The following is a 23,894-nucleotide window of genomic DNA, read 5'->3' on the forward strand; positions in this document are numbered from 1 at the left end:
CATTTATTTCCTCTTAGTAAATTAATGCTTTTAATTATTTTGTTTTTCTATTTTTAATGTTGAACCATCAGTGAGTGAATTTTCTGTTTGTAGTACTGTAGTAGTTTAATTTTCCAGAGCAAAATCAAACCAGTGATTTTCAACTTTCTATTAAAATTGTAGGTATATATTTTGATATAGGTAGTTTTTAAATAAGGATATGATACTGACTTATTTGTTTAGGCTTACTTTTATATTTATTCTTTTCTCAAAGTGCCTGCAATATCTTGATGTTTCGGTGCTAGGTGAACTAGTTCCTAGGTTATGTGAGCTGATCAGAAGTGGTGTAGGTCTTGGGACTAAGGTAAGATTTGTGTGTGTATGTGTTTGGGGGTGTGGGGGTATGTTGGTGTTTATGCACATGCATGTGAAGGACAAAGGTATCTTTATTTTAGTTTTACTTTTTGGGTATCTCCCACTATTGCTTCCCACATTATCTTTTGAGAAAGATTCTATCGCTGAACAAGGTGCTCACTGATTGCCTAGGCTGGCTGCCAGCAAGCTCAGTGAATCTAGCTCTTCCTGCCCCCACAGTTCTTAAGACTGCAGATATATGAACCCAGATTTGTATGTGAATGCTAATGTGATCCTGGGTCCTCATGCTTGCACAGTAGGTACGTCACCTACTGAGCCATCTTCCTAGTTCATAGAAGTGTATTTTTATAAGAGCAAATATGTGTTTGTGTTAAGTTTTTAAACAACAAAAAATGACCACCATGTTTAACAGTTAATATTTCTGGCCGGGCTGTGGTGGCGCACACCTTTAATCCCAGTACTTGGGAGGCAGAGGCAGGTGGATTTCTGAGTTCGAGGCCAGCCTGGTCTACAGAGTGAGTTCCAGGACAGCCAGGGCTACACAGAAAAACACTGTCTCAAAAACAAAAACAAAAAACAACAAAAAGTTAATGTTTCTGTTAAACCATAGTGCATGTTAAATATTTTGTTTCTATGGTTACATGAGTAACTTAAACTGTGTAACTGATTTGAAAGTATGTATGTATTTATTTTAGATAAGGTCTCTTATAGCTTAGTCTAGTCTCAAACTTCCTATACTGTGAGGATGACTTGGAGCTTTTGATAGTTCTGCCTGTATTTCCTGGTGCAGGGATTACAGGAATCTTGTGTACTGTCATGATTACATGTTATCATGCTCTGCTTGTCTTGCTGTTTTTAGTACAATCTTTTATGGTTACCATAAGAGTGCTCTTAAATTTTCTGATACTACCAGTTAATGGACAAGCTCACTTATCTGTTAAAGCAGTAATCATTTTAGACAGTATTAGAAGTTTTCATGTAAGGTTTAATAGATGTTTGGATAGAAAAATACCATTTGTTTGTTTGAGAATCTTAAAATGGTCAGATACTCCCTTCATCTGCTTATTTTTTTTCCTACTGTTAAATTTTAGTTGTTGTTTTAGCCCAAATCTCATGGTGTCCCCTTTTCATTTTTGGTGTTTTTCTTTTTTCTATATTCAATCTCAGAGGGGCTATTAGACTTCATATGTTTTATCTTTAAATTATTAATGCCTAACAGTAGTAGTTTGGTAGTGCATAGAGACATCAAATTTAGACCTTTGTTTTTGTGACCTTAAAGGGGGGCTGTGCCAGTGTCATCGTGTCTTTAACTACTCAGTGTCCCCAGGACCTGACACCTTACTCAGGTGAGTTTAATATGTGTAGGAGCACTGTTTCACGACTGGTTATTTCAGAGTTTTTTTTGTTTTTTTTGTTTGTTTGTTTGTTTGTTTTTTAATTTTGTTTTTGTTTTTTTGAAATGGGTTTCTCTGTGGCTCTGGCTGCCCTGGAACTCTCTCTGTAGACCAGGCTGGCCTTGATCTCAGAGATCTTTCTGCCTCTGCTTTCTGAATGCTGGTATTAAAGGTGTGCACCACTGCTGCCTGGCTCTTTCAGAGGTTTAAAAGGAAAATTACTGGGTGATGTTGGCTTGCTTTGCCTCTACTGAAATCTCTGACCCAATCATTCTGTTAGCAAACTTTTATTGTGCCATCAGTTAAGTTTGTCAGTGCATAAAGATGTAAAAGTACCTTTCATTCTGCAGAACTTTGTAACTGTTCATAGCTAATTTTACATGAGTGCTTTTCTAAAAATTCCCCTTCTAGACAGGCTTCTAGGTGGGATTCTGTATCTACCTCTCATTTTTGTACCTTTTTCACAATATTCTGGACAGAAGTTAAATTTTAGTTTTTGAATTAAATGAAATAAAGGAGGTAGTACAAATAATATTTAAAAGACCTAACGTACTATGCAGTAAACCTGATTAATTTCAGGGTTATGGGGTTTTAGTCCTAGGAATATAACATGATACCTGGCCAGCGCACAATTGACTGAATCTATTATCTCTGCAGGTAAACTTATGAGTGCTTTGCTTAGTGCTCTGACAGATCGCAACAGTGTAGTTCAGAAATCCTGTGCACTTGCCATGGGCCATTTAGTTCGGGTGAGTTCACTTTCCTATTCAGTTCAGCACAGCTCTGGTGACCGTACAGAAATGAGTAAGAGTGCTTGCTTTTCAGACCTCACGGGACAGCAGCATTGAGAAACTGCTACAGAAGCTCAATGGCTGGTACATGGAGAAAGAAGGTGCCTTTTTTTTTTTTTTTTTAATCATTCTAAATTTAGACATTAACCAAATAAGCTGTATATTGTTTTGGTGAAAACATTTTAAATTGTTTTATTTAGATCATTTATCCTGAAAAATAGTTAAATGCTAACAAAATTTTGGTTTCTTTAGAACCTGTCTATAAGACGTCTTGTGCTTTGACAATTCATGCAATTGGAAGATACAGCCCAGATGTATTGAAGAACCATGCTAAAGAAGTTCTGCCCTTAGCATTTCTAGGCATGCATGAAATTGCTGATGAGGAGAAATCTGAAAAAGAAGAGTGTAATATGTGGACTGAAGTGTGGCAGGAAAATGTACCTGGTTAGTAAATGGTGGATGCAGAGTAAACGTGTTTCCTGAGAAACACAGCTGGAATGTTGACTCGTGTTGTCTGATCATAACGCTCCCAAGAACTGGAGCAAGCTATGTCACATTTTGAGTGACATCCTAACTTTGCAAAGTTTGCAAAGTGCCACGCAGAACTCTTTTCTTTGACTTGTTACTGACTGTGTGAGGGAGTATAAACAATGTCTAAGCAAAAGAGACCTTCATGTAGGTTAGCTGAGTGTAATTGTGATTTTATGTTGGCTTAGGGTATCCTTATACTGTGTTTTTAACCTTGATACACATTATGATGATGACCTTTTAAAATAACACTCCTGGCAGTATGTCCAAGTTCATACATTCCTACTGTTACAAAAAGAAGCCATACTACTGCCTCTCCCATTAGCAGGTGGTATGTTTCTCAGTTGACAGTCAGTGCTTTAATGAGTAACACTCACTCACTCACTCACATTTAAAAATTATCTTTTCAATTTTTTTTTCACTTAAGAGGTATTATAACTTTCTTTCTTCTAAATGTAGGCTCCTTTGGAGGTATTCGATTGTACCTGCAGGAATTGATTACTATTACACAGAAGGCTTTACAATCACAATCTTGGAAAATGAAAGCCCAGGGTGCAATTGCTATGGCATCAATTTCAAAACAAACAAGCTCTCTTGTACCTCCTTACCTGGGGATGATCCTGAGTGCATTGATGCAAGGCCTGGCTGGAAGAACATGGGCAGGAAAGGTAAAGGAACTCATGCTGAAGAACTGGGCATGGAACAACTTGTAGACTAGGAATGGGATTTTACGTGACTTGGATTATTTTTGCAGCTAGGTTTTCTAGTTAGTGGAGGACTTTGCTTGATTATCTATGATATCAAAGTGTGTCCCATATGTTCTTGATTAAGTCTAGAGATTGATATGTTTTTACATATTCAGCTTTACACGTCACCTCTTAAACTGATCACCATTTTGTGTCCACTGACCTTCAGTAGAGCCAAACTGGTCATATGAGTGCCCTGAGCTGCTTTTAATCCTAACATCAAAGATGCTCATTGGGGAGGCTTGAGAGTTGGGAACTCTGGGAAGCTTGAGAGTTGGGAACTCTCAAGGACTATAGAGAAGTATGCATAGTGAGCATCCTGTGGGGAACATGAGATTGGGGTAGTATGTTTTCTGTTTTGTAAAGGCCACTATTGGCCACCACAGTATTGTGGACATAGTACTGAATAATCTTGGTTGCTGGTTCTTGGACCTTTATGAATTAAAGATTCATGTGCGTAGTGCATTAAAGGTGAGATAAATGTTAGTTTGTTGTTATGGTCGTAAAATACTCATAGGGTACTAGTAGTGTAGAGAATGTAACATGTGGGTTTACTGGTATTTCTTCATCTTTAACTTCTCAGGAAGAACTATTGAAAGCCATTGCCTGTGTAGTGATGGCTTGCAGGTAAATATTCTTTTGTTGAACATATCATTTCTTAAAATGAAGATTAAAGCTGTAGCTTTTCTTAACTGTTGTGATGTTTTTGTGTGAATCCTGTAGTACAGAGTTGGAAAAGTCTGTGCCCAATCAACCCACCACAAATGAAATTCTTCAGGCTGTCTTGAAGGAGTGTTGCAAAGAGAATCTCAAATATAAGATTGTTGCAATCAGCTGTGCAGCTGATGTTTTGAAAGCCACCAAAGAAGACAGATTCCAGGAGTTTTCTGACATTGTCATACCCCTCATCAAGAAGGTAATAGCTAACTGTGTCATTCAGGTCTTCAGCTGTCCTGGCTATATGTTTTTATTAGGACAAGTTTAGCTGTAAAATAGCGGGAAAATCCCAAAACATTATGCCTCAAACAAGATAGAAGAAGTTTGTCTCTTACTTGATAGATGGAAGCCCCATAAAGTATTCAGGGATCCTATTCTTAGACATTATTCTCATGGTCTATGGTTTATCTGGGTCCCAGGCAGATGACAGAGTAGATGAAGTTCGGGTCACAGTGAGCTCATAATTTCTCTCCAGAAAAGCTCTGGAAATGGAAACATCATTCTGATGGGTGTCCCACTGACTGGCACTTAACCACATAGTGCCAGTTGGCAGCAGATGAGGCTGGGAAAGGTAAGTTTTCATGTGGACATTTGAGTTTCCACCTGTTGGAGGAGGATGAGAGTGCCAATGCAGTGAGTGAGCAGCCTTGAAAACAAGGAATACTATGTGTTGTAAAGTTCACCTCTGCATTGTCCTGAGGAAAATTTTGGTTAGAAAAAAGATGACTGGCCTAATTTGGAAACCACTGTACTCAGTGTTTTGTTTTGTTTTAATAAAGTGGGCATCATAAGGAAAGAGGAATGTCATTGGTCTTTTTGTTTATTTGTTTTGGTTTTCTGAGACTGGCTCTTTGTTTTATTGTAGTGCTAGCTATCCTGGAGCCCACCAGGTAGCTATGTAGACCTCAAACTCACAGAGATCCATCTGCCTCTGCATCTCAAATGCTGGGATTAAAGGCATATATGCCACCATGCCTACTTATTTTTAAAGCATGAAATATTTTTAAGTATTCTTATGTCTTCTGTTGCTCCTACTTCATATATTTTTCTTTCAATAATAAGGCTGACTTGGTGATTTCGCTGATAATGTGTAGGAGATTTATATTTCAGTGGATTATATTGCCTACAAGCTGATTGATTACTTGTGACCTTTTTACCAGTTTATTAAGAGTTTGTGTTTGAAACATTGCCAAGTTCTTTCCATCTTTATTTAATTCTCTTGTTCCAAATGTAGGTCTTTTTAGGTTATGCTCAACATACTACATAATTTTCCAACTACATAATTTTCCAACTTTTCTATAGAGAATGTTTAAAAGTATTTCTCAGCCGGGCAGTGGTGGTGCACGCCTTTAATCCCAGCACTTGGGAGGCAGAAGCAGGCGGATTTCTGAGTTCGAGGCCAGCCTGGTCTACAAAGTGAGTTCCAGGACAGCCAGGGCTACACAGAAAAACACTGTCTCGAAAACAAAACAAAACAGAGTATTTCTCAGCTTTATTAGATATGTATAATTTTAATACAAATGGAAAACTCCTGTTAGAGAACTCAGCATTTAGTTCTTGGTCAATATCTCCTGTTTTACACTCTGCTTGTTTTAATAGTATAACTGTAACTTTATTAGAATTCTCTCCTCTCCCTTCCCCTCCCCTCCCTCCGTTTTCCTTCTTCCTCTCCTTGCTCCTCCTCTTCTCTCTCTTTATCCCCTCCCCTCCCCTCTCCTCTGATACATCCTAGAACTCACTTGAAAGTATGGGAGTCCGTACCACCAAAGCTGAAGATGAAAATGAGAAGGAAAGAGAGCTGCAGCTGGAGTCTCTGCTGGGCGCCTTTGAGAGCCTTGGCAAAGCATGGCCCAGGAACCCAGACACCCAACGTAAGCACTGGAACACAAATTTGTAGAAGTGCTATAACGAGAAGTCACTTAGTAACAACACAGCTTTTTTCTGTGTGGCAAAGTAATATTCCTTATATGGTCTGAATATTAATAGTGAGAATTTCTCTACATCCATTTTACTCATTCATCAGCAAATAAGTACATGGATCACTGTATTGTTAGGGATAGTGCAAGAAAGTGTCACAAGGAGCTAGAGAGCTAGCTTAGCACTCAAGCATACTTACTGGCTTCTCTTCAGGAAACCTGATGAGTTTTGATGCCCAGTACTCACATACTGGCTCACAGCTGTCTCAGGGCATCCAAGGGCACTGGACATCCATGTAAAACAGAAATACACAAGCAGACAAAAACACTCATACAAAAAATAAATAAGATTAAAAATAAAAAAAAATAAATAAAATAAATCTTTAAAAGTATCATGGACTGGATAACTTAATAACAAAGTGTCCCCCCCCCCCCCCCCCAGCTCCCAGTTCTGGTGAGTAGACGTCCAAGATCAAGTTGTTGGTAGGGCTGCTCTCTTCTGAGATTTCTCTCTCTAGCTTCTGAGTGGTTGCCTTGTCTGTCTTCATATGGCCTCCCTCTATGTTGCTGTGACCTGATCTCTTGTAAGGGGATTGGATTAGTATCCACCCATATGATTCTTTTAATATTATATCTTCTAGTGCAGTACAATAATGTTGGGGGATGCAATTGAGTGCATAACATCCATGAAGTACTTTATGTAGATAGTTTGACTATAAAAAAAGTTTGTTACTTTTCTTTGTGTTCCTAACTATTCTCTGATAAACTCACAATTACCTCTCAAAATCGGTCCTCTCAGAATCACCAGCCTTGACATCATGTCTTCAGTAAGCCAGTGATAGCTGTTTTATTGAGAAACTCATGACAGAGATTTTCAGAATTAAACATATATTTATAGAAGATTAATTAAGCCATGATTATTAGTTCAAGTTGTAGTTATAACACATTGACAAGGCCATTAAGTTTGAACAGATGCTATTTAAGTTTGTCTTGTTCTGGGAAGACACTCCGTCCTAATGATAGTCTTTGTATCAATTATTTGTAAACTCAGGCATTACATTTTCTTTGAGCCCATCATTCTTTGTTTAACATATGAAGAATTTTTCAAAAGAAGTCATCAATTTGTGAGTGGTCTGTAGTAGAAGCTGCTTGACACCATTAGCATGAGTAACTCTTGCTTAATAGCCAAAGAAAGTTATAAGGAATTCTGTAAGAAGGATGTCACACACAAAGACATAGGAGTTGTACATTTGTTGAACAGTTATCGAGGAGAATCAAGCATTTTCTCTAAGAATGTCAGTGTTGCATACTAATTTCTCACATTTCAGTGTCAGCTGTAATTTCTGGTTTTGTCCTTTTAAATTAGAGAAATAAATTACAAGCTGTTATGAAGCAATCTCAAGGTAGAATTTTTAACCCCTTCCTCTCATGTTTTATATTTAAACCTTATTAAATTTTATAGTAGGTGTCCAAGTTATGGCCCATTGGCCACATGTCACCAGGGTAGCTATGCATGTGGCCTGATGTTGACGTGATAGAAGCTTGGAAAGCCCTGTTCTAAGCATTTAAAGTCAACTTCTATTTTTATTTTTGTTGAGTTTATACTCCTATCAGTATGGTATTAATTGTATAATGATGGTGACAATTGTGATTGGGACTAGTTTATGATAAAAGACTACTGACTGTTGATAAACCCACAGTTGGCTGAGTACTTTAGGGTGCTTAAGGGTTCCGGATCTTTTGGTTTTATAAAGGGAATTACAATGGAAGGGGAGTGTAGCTAAGCTGTTGGCTCTGTTCTGAGGAGGACAAAATGCCTTAAGAGCAAACTGTTAGAATAGGGGTGTGTGTGTGTGTGTGTGTGTGTGTATGTATGTATGTATGTATGTATGTATGTATGTATGTTGTGTGTGTATGTATGTATACTAATGTTAACAGTTTGGGGAAAATTCCGTGTCTTTAGTTAAACTGTCCCTCACGTTACTCCACTTTTGTCTTTGCTTTAATGCTACTTTCTGTTTTCTCTCCACCTCTTGTTATCTCCCACTCTTCACATACTTCTTCCTTTGTCCCACTTGGTCATCTGCGCAGGTTGTTATCGGCAGGAGCTGTGCAAACTGATGTGTGAGCGGCTAAGACTCAGCACGTGGAAAGTGCAGCTAGGTGTCCTCCAGTCAATGAACGCCTTTTTCCAGGGGTAATGTGCTTCATGATTCAGGTTTTTATTTTATCTCCCTGTTGAATGGTTTTCTCAACCTTTACACATTCTTTTAAAAAAAAAAAAAGTTTTCTCATACAATATATCCTGATTATAGTTTATTCTCCCTCTACTCCTCTCAGTTCCTCCGCACTTCCCCTCTTCTCTTATCCACTCCTTTTATGTCTCTCAGTAGAAAAGAATAGGCTTCTAAGAGATAACAAGCAAACGTGACAAAGTCAAATAAGATGAAACAGAAACCATCACAGCAACCCAATAGGAGGAAGAGTCCAAGAGCTTTCACAAGAGTCAGAGACCCACTTGTTCTCACAGTCAGGAGTCCCATAAAATTCTAAGCTGATAACTATAAAATATGCAGTGGACCAGGTGTAGACCCATATAGCCCTGCGCTTACGGCTTCAGTCTTCGTGAGCTTATATGTGCCTTACTTGATGTTGGTTCTGGGGTCTTATTCTCCAGGTGTTCTCCTCCCTTCTGGCTCTTAACAATTATTCTACCTCTTCCTAGGAATTTCCTAAGCTCTGAGGGGAGGGATTTGATGGAGACCTCCCATTTAGACTCTCCACATAATGTCTGGCTGTGGGTCTTTGCATCTGTTCCCATCTGCTTCTGATGGAAGCCTCTCTGATGATGACTGGATAAGGCACTGATCTATAAGTATAACAGAATATCATTAGGAGTCATACTTTTATTTTCTTTTTAGACCAGTAGTGTCTGGTTTTACACTGGGTCCCTGGTTCTTGGTTACCCAAGCAGTGCTGGGTATGGATTTCGTCTTGTGGAGTGCTCCATAAGTCAGTCAGACATTGGATGAATACTCCTACAAGTTCTGTGCCACCATTGCACTAGCTTATTGTGCAGGGAGGATGGATTTTAGACCAAAAGTTTTATAGCTAGGTTGTTGACTTTTCTATTTTGGTAGATTGCAGTGTACCTTCCCACACCAAAGAGACAAGAACGTAAGAGAGGCCCCAGCTCATCTTCCCTGTGTTTAACGCCTTGTGTGGGCACATCCTCTGCATTGGGCCCTGCTTTCAGTTTGCACTGAGCCACCCTTCGTCTTAGCAGCAGCCAGGTTGTTTGGGGATTTCCATGGATCCCCTTGACCAGCAGCTCTATTGAGTACAGCCCAGTCCTGTTACTGGGATCCTTGCCTGGCTACAAGAGATGACCAGTTAAGACTTGGTATCCCCCATTACTAGGAGTCCTTGTTAGGGTCGCCTTCATAAAGTCCAGGAGGTTTCCACTGCACTAGGTTTCCACATGATCATCCGAATGCCCCCCAGTTCCAGCTCTCTCTCCCCATACCATGCCTTTCCCTGCCTGCTCCCATCCTCACTCCCCCAGTCTGCCTATGAAACCCATTTTCCCCTCTCAGGTAGATCCATGCATTTCCCCAGACCTACCTCTTCTCTTTACCTAGCCTCTCTGGGTCTATGGATTGTAGCTTGGTTATCATTTTCTTAATGGTAAATATCTACTTCTAAGTGAGTATATACAAAATTTATCTTTCTGGATCTGGGTTACTTCATTCAGAATGATTTTTCTAGTTCCATCCATTTGCCTTCAGATTTCATGATGTCATTTTTTTAAACAGCTGAGTGGTACTCCATTGTGCAAATTTATACATGCTTGTAATCAATTTAGATATGACTAGTATCTGAACTAACATGATGATATGTACAGATAGAAGTTGTGCTAGAAACGTTTTCAATTGTATATATCACTTTTATACTTGAAGGTTAATGCTCCTAGAAGAGGAACATGCAGATCCTGAAGCTCTGGCTGAGATTCTTCTTGAAACGTGTAAATCAATTACTTACTCTTTAGGTGAGTAAGGAACCAGAACTTGAGTGATTTGTCTTCGTTGTTGTTGCTGCTGCTGCTGCTGCTGCTTATTTTGTTTTTGGTGCTGGTGATCAGGCACAGTCCTTCATGCTGGGCACTCTACCACTGAGCTACATTCTCACCCCTTCTTCGTTCTCAGTTAGGTCTCTCTGTGCTACCTTGGCTGAGATTGAATTTATGGCTCCAGTCATCTCAGGATCTAGACTTCTGGAACAACTACTGACTGTTCTGTTTATGTGCCATAAGTCCCCCAACAAGGGTATTTTATGTAGCATTACAGTAGAACTTTAGATTGTACCTTTACATCAGTTACTTAGAAATAGTTGCTAGTTTATACAACAGTTGTTAAAATAGGTTAGATAGTACCTGTGTATCCTTCGTTTTACCTGAGACGTTTAATAGTGTGTTGCTTACAACTTGTTCTTTTCTTACTAAATTCTTCAGTGTATATTCCTTTTTATAGCATCATTATGGTATCAAATTTATATAGTTTTGCATGGATGCAGTGTTCTCTTATCAATTTTTTCTCATTCATACTTTAATTTCTTCAATAATTTTTGTAGGATCTTGTATTCCGTATTACTCGCCATTAAAAAAAATACAAAGATCACATATAAAATATAGTTGTCATATCTTTTACTTTTCATGTGATAAACTCCTTCAGCGTCTCTTTCTCTTATATTATACTCATGATTTTGCAAAATAAAGTCCTCTCTTCTTTTTGGAAAAAAATAATATAGTTCTCATTTGCTGTTTGACATTTCCTCAGGCTTGGATCTAGCTTATGAATTCTGATACTAATGATAATAATTTTGCTCATATCAAGAGGCATGCAATGTCCACAGCTTTCCTGATTTTCAAAGTTAATTTTGTTTATCTAATCAAGGTACTATGTTTTTTCTCTATATTATCATTCTTATTATTCCTTATGTCTAGTAGGTAGTGCTTGAAAACACTCTGTTGGATGTAGCTTTGCTACTCTTCCTTAATTCCAGGAACAGGCTGCACTGCCAACTCCCATAGATTCCCTTGAATCTATGGCTAGAAACCACAGACAAACACAGTTGTTCAGTTTCAACTTGCCCTTTTGGCATAATTGCTGGGTGGTACTGATCTCCTACTTGGAAAAGGGTGCCCTTATCAATACTCTTAGCTCTGCATCTCTCCACCTACCCTCAACTTTAGTTGCTCAGTTACATGTAATCTCAGCTAAACATCCCCAACCGCTCTCTTGTAGGAGCAGCTTAGGGCCCCACTGTCCGAGATCTCACATGGTTGGTCACCTTTTCTCCCTCAGAAGCGTAGCAAACACACACACACACACTACCTCACTCACTCACACACACACTCCCTCCCTCCTTCGCTCCCTCCTCCCTTCATCTGCCTCTTTACCTGTGGAGACCCGGAAGTCCCACCTATTCTTCCCACCCAGCAATTGACTCATGTCTTTTTCATTAAAGATCAAGAACCAATTGGGGAATGGGGCCTTAGCATCAGAACCACCCCTACAACATACTTTAAGATTATCCAAATAATCTCTTCTTCAAAAGTGCATCTAAACAATCCATAAAAATACACTAAGGCCATGTAAATGTGGGCTTCTCTTCCAGGGCTTTTGCTTTAGATTTTTACATGCATTGATGATTCTTCTATGAGCTGTTTTATTTCTGTGATGAATTTTACAACTTTTGCCCTTCTTCATTTAACCATTCTTTAACCATTTAGTAGCTGGCATTTTATTTTGAACAAGATTCTTTTCTCTTTTCCTTTATTTATTCATCGTTAACTGATATTAATTTATACCCCTTAACTTCTCAGTGCTTTATATTTACTTTTAGGATTTATTTTTAATTATGTTTATGTACAAGTGAGTACTAATGTCAACAGAGGCCAGCGGTGTTAGGTCCTCCTAGAACTGAAATTACATACAGTTGTGAGCTGCCAATGTGAGTGCTGAGACTTGAAATCTTGGCCTCTGTAAGAGGATTACGTGCTGAGCCATCTCTTCAGCCCCTGATTATTTTGTTTGTTTTTTAGGTGTCCTAGCATCAGCATGTTTTCAAGCTGATTCTCCTGTCCTTGTGATGGGTCACTATCAGTTTTCCCAATACTTCTCCCCTGCCATGGACTTGGATGCATAGTAATTTTTGTTAGACAGTTGATCGAAAAATTCGATGCCTTTTATAAAATAGTGTGTACCAACCAAACTTGTTTTATTTATAATCTTTGGAAATAGCTTGCTTTTCTAGATATAGAATAGAAAGCTAACAAAATTGTCCTTTTAGGTTTCAAGGTGTCCCTAGATGATATTCTTCAGTAAAATGAGGAGAATCATGCAGATCAAGACTTGTCTTAGTTGTAACATAGTGATTGTACATTTGGGGTAATACTTTTGAATCTCGAATCTCTCATATACAAGATGGGTCTTTAATATTACCACTTAAAATTAATGGCTTGTTATCTATAGTGCCTCAAAATTGTGTATTTGAACATAATAGCATAGTTTAAATGTTTGATAATAGTTACTGAATAGAAGTTTACTTCAAAATGAATCCATAAGAGTTTTAACTTTTTATCATTCAGTAACATTTAATGTTGGAAGTTCTGTTTTTAAAGCATACTCTTGAATTGCATATTTTTCTTCATAGAAAATAAAACCTACTCATCTGTGAGAACAGAAGCTTTATCTGTGATAGAATTACTGCTTAAAAAACTTGAAGGTGAGTTCTTCATAAATTTGATTAGAGCACCATAAATCCAGGATATATCCTATGAAACACTTTGAAAATTTTTTTATTTCTGTTTTTGCATATATGGTATAAAATACATATTAATGTATCTGCACATACAAGTAGACTATAGAGAACTAAAATCATTAAATTTTAAAGATTTCAATTTGTTCTTTATGTTTATGTATTTCTAATGAGTTACTAAGCTATATTATCTCAAAGTAATAAAGTTTGTTTCTGTCGTGAACTCTGACATACTCTTGGTTAATTACAGGAAATTGTTGGCAGTGATAGCGTAGACTTGTCTGCGTGTAAATAGTTAGACGCAGCAAGAAGAGAGTCAGGTTATTTTATCAAGACCCACTTGAGTTACCATATTTGACAACAGCTTGTTTTTAGTCCTATTTCTTTTCTTTCTCCTTTTTCTTCTTTTAGAAACCTTATAAATTTTGTGTTATGTCAGTGGTAGAAGAAAAACAGCTTTCCCTTTTTTCTTCCCAGAGTTATGTATCTGTCACTGGTTTCAAAAGAGACCCCCCTTCTGTGTTCACTTCCTTCTCTTTTTCCTATTCCTGTTCCTTCAGTTAATAGTGAAGAAGATGAAACAGTTTTCATCACAGCCTTGTGACTTTGGTATTTGTACTTTCCCCTCTTTTTTCTGCTTAGTGGCTGGCACCTATCATAGGTTTCTACAAAAATGGGTTCTTTAGACTCAGAGACACTAGATATCATATGACCTATTTTTTTCTTGATAAAATAAAACAGCATAGGCACTTAGCCATATGGCTGAATTCTCAGTTTTCCAGGTAAATACTAATATTTCTAGATGACAAAAGTGAGGGTAAACAGCTTTCTTGAAGCTGGACATGGTGGTACAGGCCTGTAATACCAGCCTTGAGGGTAGAGATAGGAAGATAGGAGTTTAAGGCCAGCTTGAACTACATGAAACCCTGCTACAACTATAGTATTTGCTTGAAGTCACATCACTAGAAGATAACAGAGCATTATAAACAGAGTTAAGATTTCCTGTGCATTCTTGTTTTTAAAAATTTCTAGTATTTACATGGTTCTCTAAGGCTTTCTTGTAAGAAAGGAGTTATAAAGTGTTAAACTATACAATTACAAAACCTTTTAAGGTACTGTTTTTTCATGTATGTTATTAAATAGCATTCTGTTGTGGCTGAGGTAACTATCTTGCTCCCATGCCTTGATACTCCATTCTTCCCTCTGTGCTGTGGTATAGTTCATCTCCCCATGCCTTACCCATACTAGGGAAAGGTGGAGCTCTCCCACCTGCTTTCAGGCTATTGTCAGGAATTGGGCTTGGGCACCTGTCCAACCTGTGATTGTTATATACTCTTCTGTTATTATAGAGTTGCTGTGTGGTTGTTTGGGGAGTAGAATATATGGAAATATTAATTCTATAAAGATTTTCTATTTTCTTTCCATTCAGAAGCTAAACAATGGGAAAGTTTGACAGCAGAATGCAGAGGACTTCTGATTGAGTCTTTAGCTACTATGGAGACAGACAACAGACCAGAGCTGCAGGAGAAAGCCTCAGTATTGAAGAAAACACTTGAAAGTCTGGAATGAATGAGAAGGGGAAGAAACAAACAAGTGCCATGTTCTTTTGGGATTGGAAATGGTGGTATTTAAAAAAAAAAAAAAAAAACCAAGTGGGGGAAAGTAAAGGTTACTCTGTAGCATGCATCATTCCGTGGCTGAAATAAAAAGAAAAAAAAAAAAAGCCTTAAATTTTGCTCCTTATTAGCTTTATTTTTCTTGTCTTTAAAGTCTGTGGGTAAGCGAGCTTATTAGCTTGGGTTTTTGATATGTCTGGCGACCATCATTGCTACAAGAACTGGAACTACTATAAATGAAATACAGGACAAACAGGATTAACATCTTAGAACTACATCCATGTTAAAATCAGGGTAGACAGGGATCCTGTAAATCACTCGATATGTCACCTTACTCCTTGTACTCCCTAAGAAGCAGGATTGGGGATGACAAAGCTGCTTTCTGAGGCCAGGAGCCAAGGCCACAGACCCAAAGTTTAATATCCTGTCTTGGATATTTTCTCACCCTGTTACCAAACCAGTGTTTACTCTGCCCCTATCCTAGAAACTCCCAAAGTGAGGTACATATAGGGAGTCCTACAACACTTCCTATACTAGAGCTAAACTGACCCTTATCACTGGATTCTTGAAGTCCCATGCTCTGCATTTCTTGTGCATATAGGCAGTCAATTTTTAGGAAATGGTTGTTCAGGATGTTTATAGGTTAAAAATAATTTGAGTTCCATAATATTCTGACAGATGTCCTTTTACTGGAAGATGAAAGTAGATTGGAGCAAGATTAGAGCAAGTCTGTCTGTATTTGTGATCATGTGTTTTTCCAAAATCTAAAACAGCAGTAAAAGTTAGAGATTACCTTGATTTAGACCACTTAAACATCTTAAAACTGTAACAGTAACTATTTCTACTCCTAACTGTCATGCATACAGTGTGACTTGGAAGGACAGATGGAAAGCCTTTTAGATAACTGAGAATTTCTGTTTTTTAAGTGCCCGCTCTCAAATTAGCATGATACCACTTCAAGTAAACTGTTGTTGCCAGGGTCTTTTTCCTGCTTTCTGCTGCTCCTGTACCTGCTGAAGAGTGCAGGGTTGGTTTAACTTAGGTGTCTATAGTAAGCTAAAAACTCTAGCTTGTCTTTTTGGAGCACAAGACTGATTTATATATTCAGTACTATCTCCTTGATGACAACACCTGGAATCTTTATGTTCAATATTTTTGGTCAAAACTCCATGTTTAGTTTGGTAGTCTCCAGACCAGTGTATTTCAAAAATTTTTATAACTGTGACTCACAATAAAAATAACTTAACATTTGATTCATAATGTGTGTGTGTCTGTGTGTGTCAGTGTTGGTGTATGTATGTGTGAATGTAAAACCTTTAACTGAAATGTTTCATGAAAAATACTTAGTTGCTAAGTTTGATAGACTTTCATCTCTGTGTCTCACTGTTGTAAATGTTCTTCAGACTCACTAAATCATTTCCTGATTCACAAACTAGGTTGCTATTTAAGTTTGAATACTACTGCCACTGATAATACCTAAACTTCTGCTGTATTTGAGACTGTTTCTGATTGAAAAAGGCTTTCTAACTAAAATGTTCATTGCTCACTCAGTATCATTTTGGCTGATACTGGGCTGTAGTAGTGAGTTTGTAGAACATCATGAATTTTAAAGAATCTGTTGTAGAATTACATTTAAGAATGGCTTTTGCTTTAGTGAAAAACAAATGGCTTCAAATGTTTTTTAGAAAGCTCTGGCCTCTCAGGATATGATGGGTTTTTTGGATTAGCATTGAATGCACTAAGGACCTACCTGACTTTAATTTGTTGTATCCAGGATGCTTCCTTGGCAAGAATGCAATGCAGGTCAAGTATGTTGTTGAAGATGAGAGGGTAAGGGCAAGAATAATGTACTTGGTTTGTAGCAAATGTTGAAACCTCATCAAATTTTATGCGTTTATAGTTTCTTGTTATTTAACATTGGGGATTTCCCTTGGTGCTGAGATGGTGCTAAGACACCTGAACCTTAGTGCTATTGCATTACATTTCTTTTACGTTCCTGAGCACATTTCTAATTACGTACTTAATACCTTCATGTTCGCCAGCCAAATCATTTTCACAGCTAGTAATGAATGCTATGTTACTGTTTCAAATATAGTTTATGTTTGGTATACATATATACATGTTTACTTTAAAAGGTTAATAATCAGGACTCTCTAATTGTGGAACACATGGTAAAAGTTCCTGTACATGCATATATCATCAGTCTTTATTTGCCAAAGCTATCTTGAATGACTTGATTTTCTCTCTCTATTCATTTCTGTTTACCATACAAATATAACTAGTTTGGAGGACTTGTTCCTTATTCCTGCCATTAGTGCAGTAACTATCTTTATTGAGACATGGAAAAGATGTCTGGATTGTAGCAGTTGGGTTAACCATGAAAATGGTCTACAGTTTTGGTGGTCAAGAGTAGCTGTTTGATTGAATGTTTGTGTCTTACTTATAGTTCCTAGGGGATTTTGTCTATAACACAGTCCACTTAAGTAAGAGGGTACCAAATCCCCATTGCTTTGTCCTTCCTTTTTTTTTTTTTTTTTTAACTCATGTATTTATAGTAAGAAAAAGAATAAAGATGTGACCTCACTGGTTGGTGCCCTATCAGCAGTTGCGCTGTGTGAGCACTACCTGCCCTTGTGGAACATTTCTACCTGCTGCTGTCACAGTAATTCATGCTGCTTGTTAAGTTCAGGGAGTTATTTTAACATTGGCACTTACTGAACTGTGCAATCTGTCATTAAATGGATGTATATGTAACAGATTTTTGTATTTTATATGCAACTTCATAGATCCTCTGCAATATGTACTTAGCTACCTAAGCATGGAATAGACTTACTGGAAAGAAAAAATCCTCACTTACTCCCCAAAGATATTAAATGGTAAATAAAAGCTGCATGACCTGGTGTTTTGAAGTAGTGCTTTTAGTTTTTACTAGTTCTGCAGGCAAGTAATCTGATTGCTTGCTAACACATTGACTAGTTCAGGAAGGAGAGAAGCCTTACTGCCTGGTGTACTCTCAGCTATGTCTAGTTAACAGTTGCAGGCTTAAGTGTCTGGGATTCCAAGTCATTATGAACTGCTGCTGCCACATATTGGAAGAAAATTATTTCACGATACAGTTTTCTAATAAAAGTGACTTTCCATGAGCAAGTGGAAACAACAGGCAGTTCTGTTGATCAAGGTGAACATATATCACTGCTGAGAGTGATAATACAGGCAAACATACTTCCAGTGTAGAAGATAGGATTAAAATAAAACATGTTGCTTAGTCCCAGATAAAAGTTTACTAGCCTGAGCTGTTAAGTGCCTTTAGTAATCTTGTCATACTGGTTTCAAATTGATGAGAAAGAATGTTAGAAAACATGGAAATAACCAGTCTTTTGAATGATGTTTATAGAAATGTGTAACAGTTTGTAATGGTGTGTTCAGGGGTTTTGGATTTGCAGGGGCAGAGGGGAGGGTAAGATGGTTGATGAAATGTTTTCACTAGATGACTATTAAGAAGAGGCGAAACTAGGATATTCCCAGGAAAGAACATGACTAATGGTAAAGACAGATGAAAAGCATGGAAAATTTTCAATGTGATGAAGAAAATAAGCAGCCCACAACTCTAACCCTGGCTTTCTTGCCTGGGAAGGGACCATGTAGCTGCAACCAGAAGGTAAGTCAGGCAGCTCTGTTGATAGCAGATTGACAGCTCTGAAGAAGATACCCATAGTCTTCAAACGCCTTAAATACGGTGTGACGGTGACTCCTGCACTGCAGGCTAACATAAGCGAAGGAATCTATTTCATTTTTCTGTACATCTCAGGTTGCTGTATAGCCAGGTACCTTTACCTTGAGAGGGAACCTGTTTGACATTGAGCAACCTTGGAGATGTGAGAAAAGACATCTCAAGGATACCCTGCCACAGTATTTTCATGGGAAAAGGCTGTGAAAGGCAGCTGTGCAGAGGGTCAGATTTTAGGATTTGAGGAGCACGTGGAAGTTGTGGTTGACCCTGCCTTCTGTGGCTACCTGTTGGCTACTGCAGAGGCCTTGACAGACGTGCCTTCTCTGCATGTGCGGTTTGCTGTGAAGTGAGGCAGGTGGAATGGGTTACTAGCATTCCATAACCACCTCCCTGCCACAGGGTGATGTATAGCTAGGGTAGGTAATCCCAGCAGAGAGCAGTTAGGGAAGATTTTGAAAACTTAAATTGGGAGATTTAGAGGAAATGAATAAACATTTAGATACATATGACATGCCAAAATTGAACTGTAGGGTTAAAAAAAAAAAGTCACATGCAAAAGAGAGACAGGAGTGTTTTAGAAAAAGAGTCAGGTTCAAAGTGTCATTAAACACGTGCTTGGGGGAAATGTAGGAAACTAGCACTTTTCTGATTCAGAGAAGCGGTCAGACTTAGGAGATACATCGCTATGGGTCTGAGCAGTTGCACTGAGGGGAGACTTTCTTGGAAAGGGACATCTCAATAAAGAGGTAACTGTTCCTCCTATCTCTTTAATGTGGTTTAAGGTAAAGCAGCCTTCCCAGCGCACGGTCCCTTAGTCAGGTGATTGACTGGCCTAACTAGAATGTTAGGTCTCCACTCAGGCCAGAGATTCCATTCTCAGCTAGAGGTAATCCTTCTCATTGATTAGGAAATGGACTGAAATTGGGGGCTTGGGGTGGGGTGGGGATGTTGATATATCCTATTTTTACCAGAAACTTCAGTGGTCCAGTCCTGAAGCTGCTCACAGAAGCATCTAGTCCCTGGAATAGAGTTTTCCTTAAAAGACAGGCTCCAGGCAGGGGGCATTCATTTAGGAGATAAGACCCCTGTGTTCCCTTCGATATTCCTGGCTAGAGAACCAAGGGCATTGCTGGAACTGCTGCAGTCCCCAAAAGGGATCTGTGCTCTGAGCTGCTTGTTCAATTCCTATTTTCTGTTCTAAATATGATTTTACTTAGAAGACCCCAAAGGCTTACAGCTAATATCTTCAGCAAAGTTTTATGCTACAAAGATCAACATAGCTCTCCTTATATACCAATAATGAACAGGCTGAGCAAGAAATCAGGAAATAACTACACTCAACAGACAAAACCCAACAACAGAAAAAACATACAAGAATAAACCTAGCGAAAGGTTATAAAGTCCTCTGCAATGAAAACTATTACACTGAAGGCTCTAGAAAATGTATTGTTCATGGATTGACAGAATTAAGTACATAAAAAAATGAATATGTTACCAAATTCTTCACAGAGCTAGTTCTAACATGAAGCAAAAGCACCTCAAATAACTAAAGCAGTCCAGAACAAAAGAAGTAATGCAAAAAATATCATACTTGTTTTCATATTATACTAAGAAATGATAAAAAAAATATGCCAACATTGAAGCAGATACATAGACCAATGTCTGTTACACATCTGGATTACAAATGGTGAGCTTGCTCACGTGCATGGGTTGGATGATCGAGAGGAAGATAAAGTTTTAACAACTTGATAATTATAGGCATTAGATTTGCTTTATCAAATATATAATGGTACACAAGTGGATTTGTCATATCTACAAAGGTAGTTATTGTTGGCTGAAAATTGTAAAATGATTGATTAGGAATATTAGAAATTGATTAGGAATTTCCCCATTGGAATCGAATCATTTGTTTTCCTTGGGTTTGTGTTGCTGTTAAATGGAAATAGTGCTCTTGATGTGACTTTCAGTCTTATTTTTGGTACCAAATATTATGCTACTTATTTTTATGTAATTAAACTATATTATTGTGAAACTGAATAGTACCTACTGCTTTTTGTACAAGATGACGGAATATTTTTAATGTAATTTTAACATAAAATGAGTTTTCCTTTAAATCTCATTTTTAAAGAAAAAAAGGAAGTAGAATGCCAAATAGAGTCCTAAGGACTTAGTAAAGTCTATGAAAATCATCTCACTTCTGGATTACTTCATTAGCAAAATTTAATTATTCCCTGATTTGGTTCTTAATTGTGTCATTGCATAAGCATCGAGTCCATCTTACTACTGTGATGTAACTATGGCCCACAGAGCAAATCCAACCTGCTCCCCGTTTTTATAGATAAAGTATCATTGGAACATAGCAAGGTCTATCTGTTTACAAGTCTATTGCTGCTTCCATGCAGAGGTGTGTGGAATTATGACAGAGATCATAAGGCCCACCAAACCTGAGTTCTATCTCAGAATTGATAGAAGAAAATGAGAAGGGTGAGGCATACAAGTGTATCTGTTTCATCACTAGTTCCTTTAAAGCTTACTTAAATAGACTAGTATTCTGTGAGTGCTTTTAAGTTCATCAAAAACTGGAAATCAGTTTGGCGATTCCTCAGAAAATTGGACATAGTACTACTGGAGGATCCAGCAATACCATTCCTGGGCATAGAAGATGTTCCAACTCCCATTATGTTCTTAGCAGCTTTATTTATAATAGCCAGAAGCTGGAAAGAACCCAGATGTCCCTCAATAGAGGAATGGATACAGAAAATGTGGTACATTTACACACTGGAGTACTACTCAGCAATTAAAACCAATGAATTCATGAAATTCTCAGGCAAATGGGTGCATCTGGAGGATATCATCCTGAGTGAAGTAACCCAATCACAAAACACACATGATATGCACTCCCTGATAAGTGGATATTAGCCCAGAAGATTGGAATACCCAAGATACAATTCGAAAAACATGAAACCCAAGAAGAAAGACCAAAGTGTGGATTCTTTGGTCCTTCTTAGAAGGAGGAACAAAATACCCATGAGGTTACAAAATGTGTAACAGAGACTGCCCCACTTGGGGATGCATCCCATAAACAACCACCAAAATCAGACACTATTGTGGATGCCAACAAGAGCTTGCTGCCAGGAGCCTGATAGAGCTGTCTCCTGAGAGGCTCTGCCAGTGCCTGACATATACAGAAGTGAATGCTCACAGTCATCCATTGGACGGAGCACAGGGTCCCCAATGAAGGAGCTAGAGAAAGTACCCAAGGAGCTGAAGGGGTTTGCAGCCCTATAGGAGGAACAATAATATGAACTAACCAGTATCTCCAGAGCTCCCTGGGACTAAACCACCAACCAAAGAAAACACATGGCTCTAGCTGCATATGTAGCAGAGGATGGCCTAGTTGGTCATCAATGGAAGGAGAAGCCCTTGGTCCTGTGAAGGTTATGTGCCCCAGTATAGGGAACTGCCAGGGCCAGGAAGAGGGAGTGGATGGGTTGGTGAGCAGGAGACGGGGGAATGGATGGGGGTTTTTGGAGGGGAAACTAGGAAAGGGGATAACATTTGAAATGTAAAGAAAATATCTAATAAAGAAATTGATTTGTGATGGTTGTCATGGATAGAGAACTGTGACATCAAGTTTCAGCAAGAGAAAAGATACTTATTTTATTAAATGTAAATTTTTTTTTTTTTTTCGAGACAGGGTTTCTCTCTGTAGCTCTAGCTGTCCTGGAGCTCACTCTGTAGACCAGGCTGGCCTCGAACTTGGAAATCCTCCTGCCTCTACCTCCCAAGTGCTGGGATTAAAGGCATGCGCTACCACTGCCCAGCAAATGTAACATTTTAATCTTTGATTTTTAAACCATATGTATCTGTTATATCTTCCACTCAAAAGCAGTAATAAGGTAAAAAAAAAAATATTTCAGTCAATGAACACTCATTACATTTGATAATCTGATGTTTCTGGTGTCCTTTAATTTAGAATGTTACTTCCGTATACAGTCCAGGTCAAGTACTATATAGAATATTTTGTAACTTAGGTTTCTCTTTCTCCAATACCACATTTCCTATGAATAAAAATTCACACACACACAAAAGAAATTGAGTTAATTATACAGATAACTGCTCACAAAGAAAATACCATGCCTAGATGGTGAATTTGACCAAATACCTTAAATGCTACTTCCTCCTAAAACACATAAGAGGGAGCATTTCCCGTCTCCTTTTAGGAGGCCAGTATTAGTTGCCCTGATAAGCAAACTGGAGAAAGAAATAAGATGAAAAACTGCAGATTAAAATTTCATTATAATTACCCGCAAAATGCTAGAAGCCAGGTGAAGTAAAAGTATTATTCATCATAACCATATGAACTTATCCCAAGAATATAAGATTGCCTTAATTAAGAAAATTAGAAATAATGCATCATAATTTTTTTTTAAAAAAAGATACAGACCTCATGATATGTCCACTGGGTGCAGAAAAGTGTTTGGTAAAATCCAGCACTCCATGAGAATTTTTTACCATTAGGAATAGAAGAAACTTCATAAACATGGTAGCAGCATCAACAACACATTCAGCATACAGTATTAATCCCAATGTACAACATGGGATTACATGGTCCATAGTAATGAAAATCTGTTTCACGCTAAGATCTGGAATGGGAATTGGATGTTTACTCGTTAAAAAAAAAAGGTGTTATGTGTATGAGAACACTGTAGCTGTCTTCAGACACACCAGAAAAGAGCATCCGATTCCATTTCAGATGGTTGTAAGCCACCATGTGGTTTCTGGGAATTAGGAAGAGCAGTCAGTGCTCTTAACTACTGAGCCATCTTTCCAGCCCATGTTTACCCTTATTAAATTTATGCAACATTGAACTGACATTTCTAGCTGGGGAAATTGGTGAAGAAAGTGAAAAGAGAAGAAACCAACTTGGAGAAGAATATGAAAGAAAATTTCCCGATGAAAGAAAATTTCCAGATGATGATATTATATATATATATATATATATATATATATATATATATATATATATATATATATTCAGAAAGTATAGAGCTAACAAACCAGTTTGGCAAAGCAGAGAATACAAGATTGACTTATAAAAATCAGTTTATTCATATATAATGTCAATAGGCAGTCTAACTGAAACTAAGAAAAATTTCATTTGCAAAAGAATTTCTTACTCAAAAGAATAAAAGCCTTAGGAATGGATGATGAAGCAAATGTAAAAATTACACACTGGGAATTCAAAACATTATTGAAAAAAAGACTAGAATAGCTAATTAA

At 37.9% G+C, this 23,894-nt stretch overlaps 1 protein-coding gene across 4 annotated transcripts in view; it reads left to right on the top strand.

Annotated features, from left to right (window-relative positions):
* The window catches only part of Ecpas (Ecm29 proteasome adaptor and scaffold), a 116,484-nt gene extending 98,703 nt beyond the window's left edge, over positions 1-17,781 (top strand). For all 4 annotated transcript variants that reach the window (XM_021159335.3, XM_021159333.3, XM_021159332.3 and 1 more), the window contains 13 exons: positions 254-343; positions 1,634-1,700; positions 2,406-2,497; positions 2,574-2,640; positions 2,792-2,983; positions 3,527-3,735; positions 4,397-4,440; positions 4,537-4,729; positions 6,263-6,401; positions 8,538-8,643; positions 10,406-10,494; positions 13,161-13,232; positions 14,695-17,781. In XM_021159335.3, coding sequence (XP_021014994.1) covers positions 254-343; positions 1,634-1,700; positions 2,406-2,497; positions 2,574-2,640; positions 2,792-2,983; positions 3,527-3,735; positions 4,397-4,440; positions 4,537-4,729; positions 6,263-6,401; positions 8,538-8,643; positions 10,406-10,494; positions 13,161-13,232; positions 14,695-14,834 — 1,500 coding nt within the window. In that variant the 3' untranslated portion in view covers positions 14,835-17,781. The remainder of the gene's footprint in view (positions 1-253; positions 344-1,633; positions 1,701-2,405; positions 2,498-2,573; positions 2,641-2,791; positions 2,984-3,526; positions 3,736-4,396; positions 4,441-4,536; positions 4,730-6,262; positions 6,402-8,537; positions 8,644-10,405; positions 10,495-13,160; positions 13,233-14,694) is intronic.
* Positions 17,782-23,894: the final 6,113 nt, after the last annotated feature.

This window comes from Mus caroli, unplaced genomic scaffold (genome assembly GCF_978045245.1).
Source record: "Mus caroli unplaced genomic scaffold, Mus_caroli_1 scaffold_6, whole genome shotgun sequence".
NCBI lineage: Eukaryota > Metazoa > Chordata > Mammalia > Rodentia > Muridae > Mus > Mus caroli.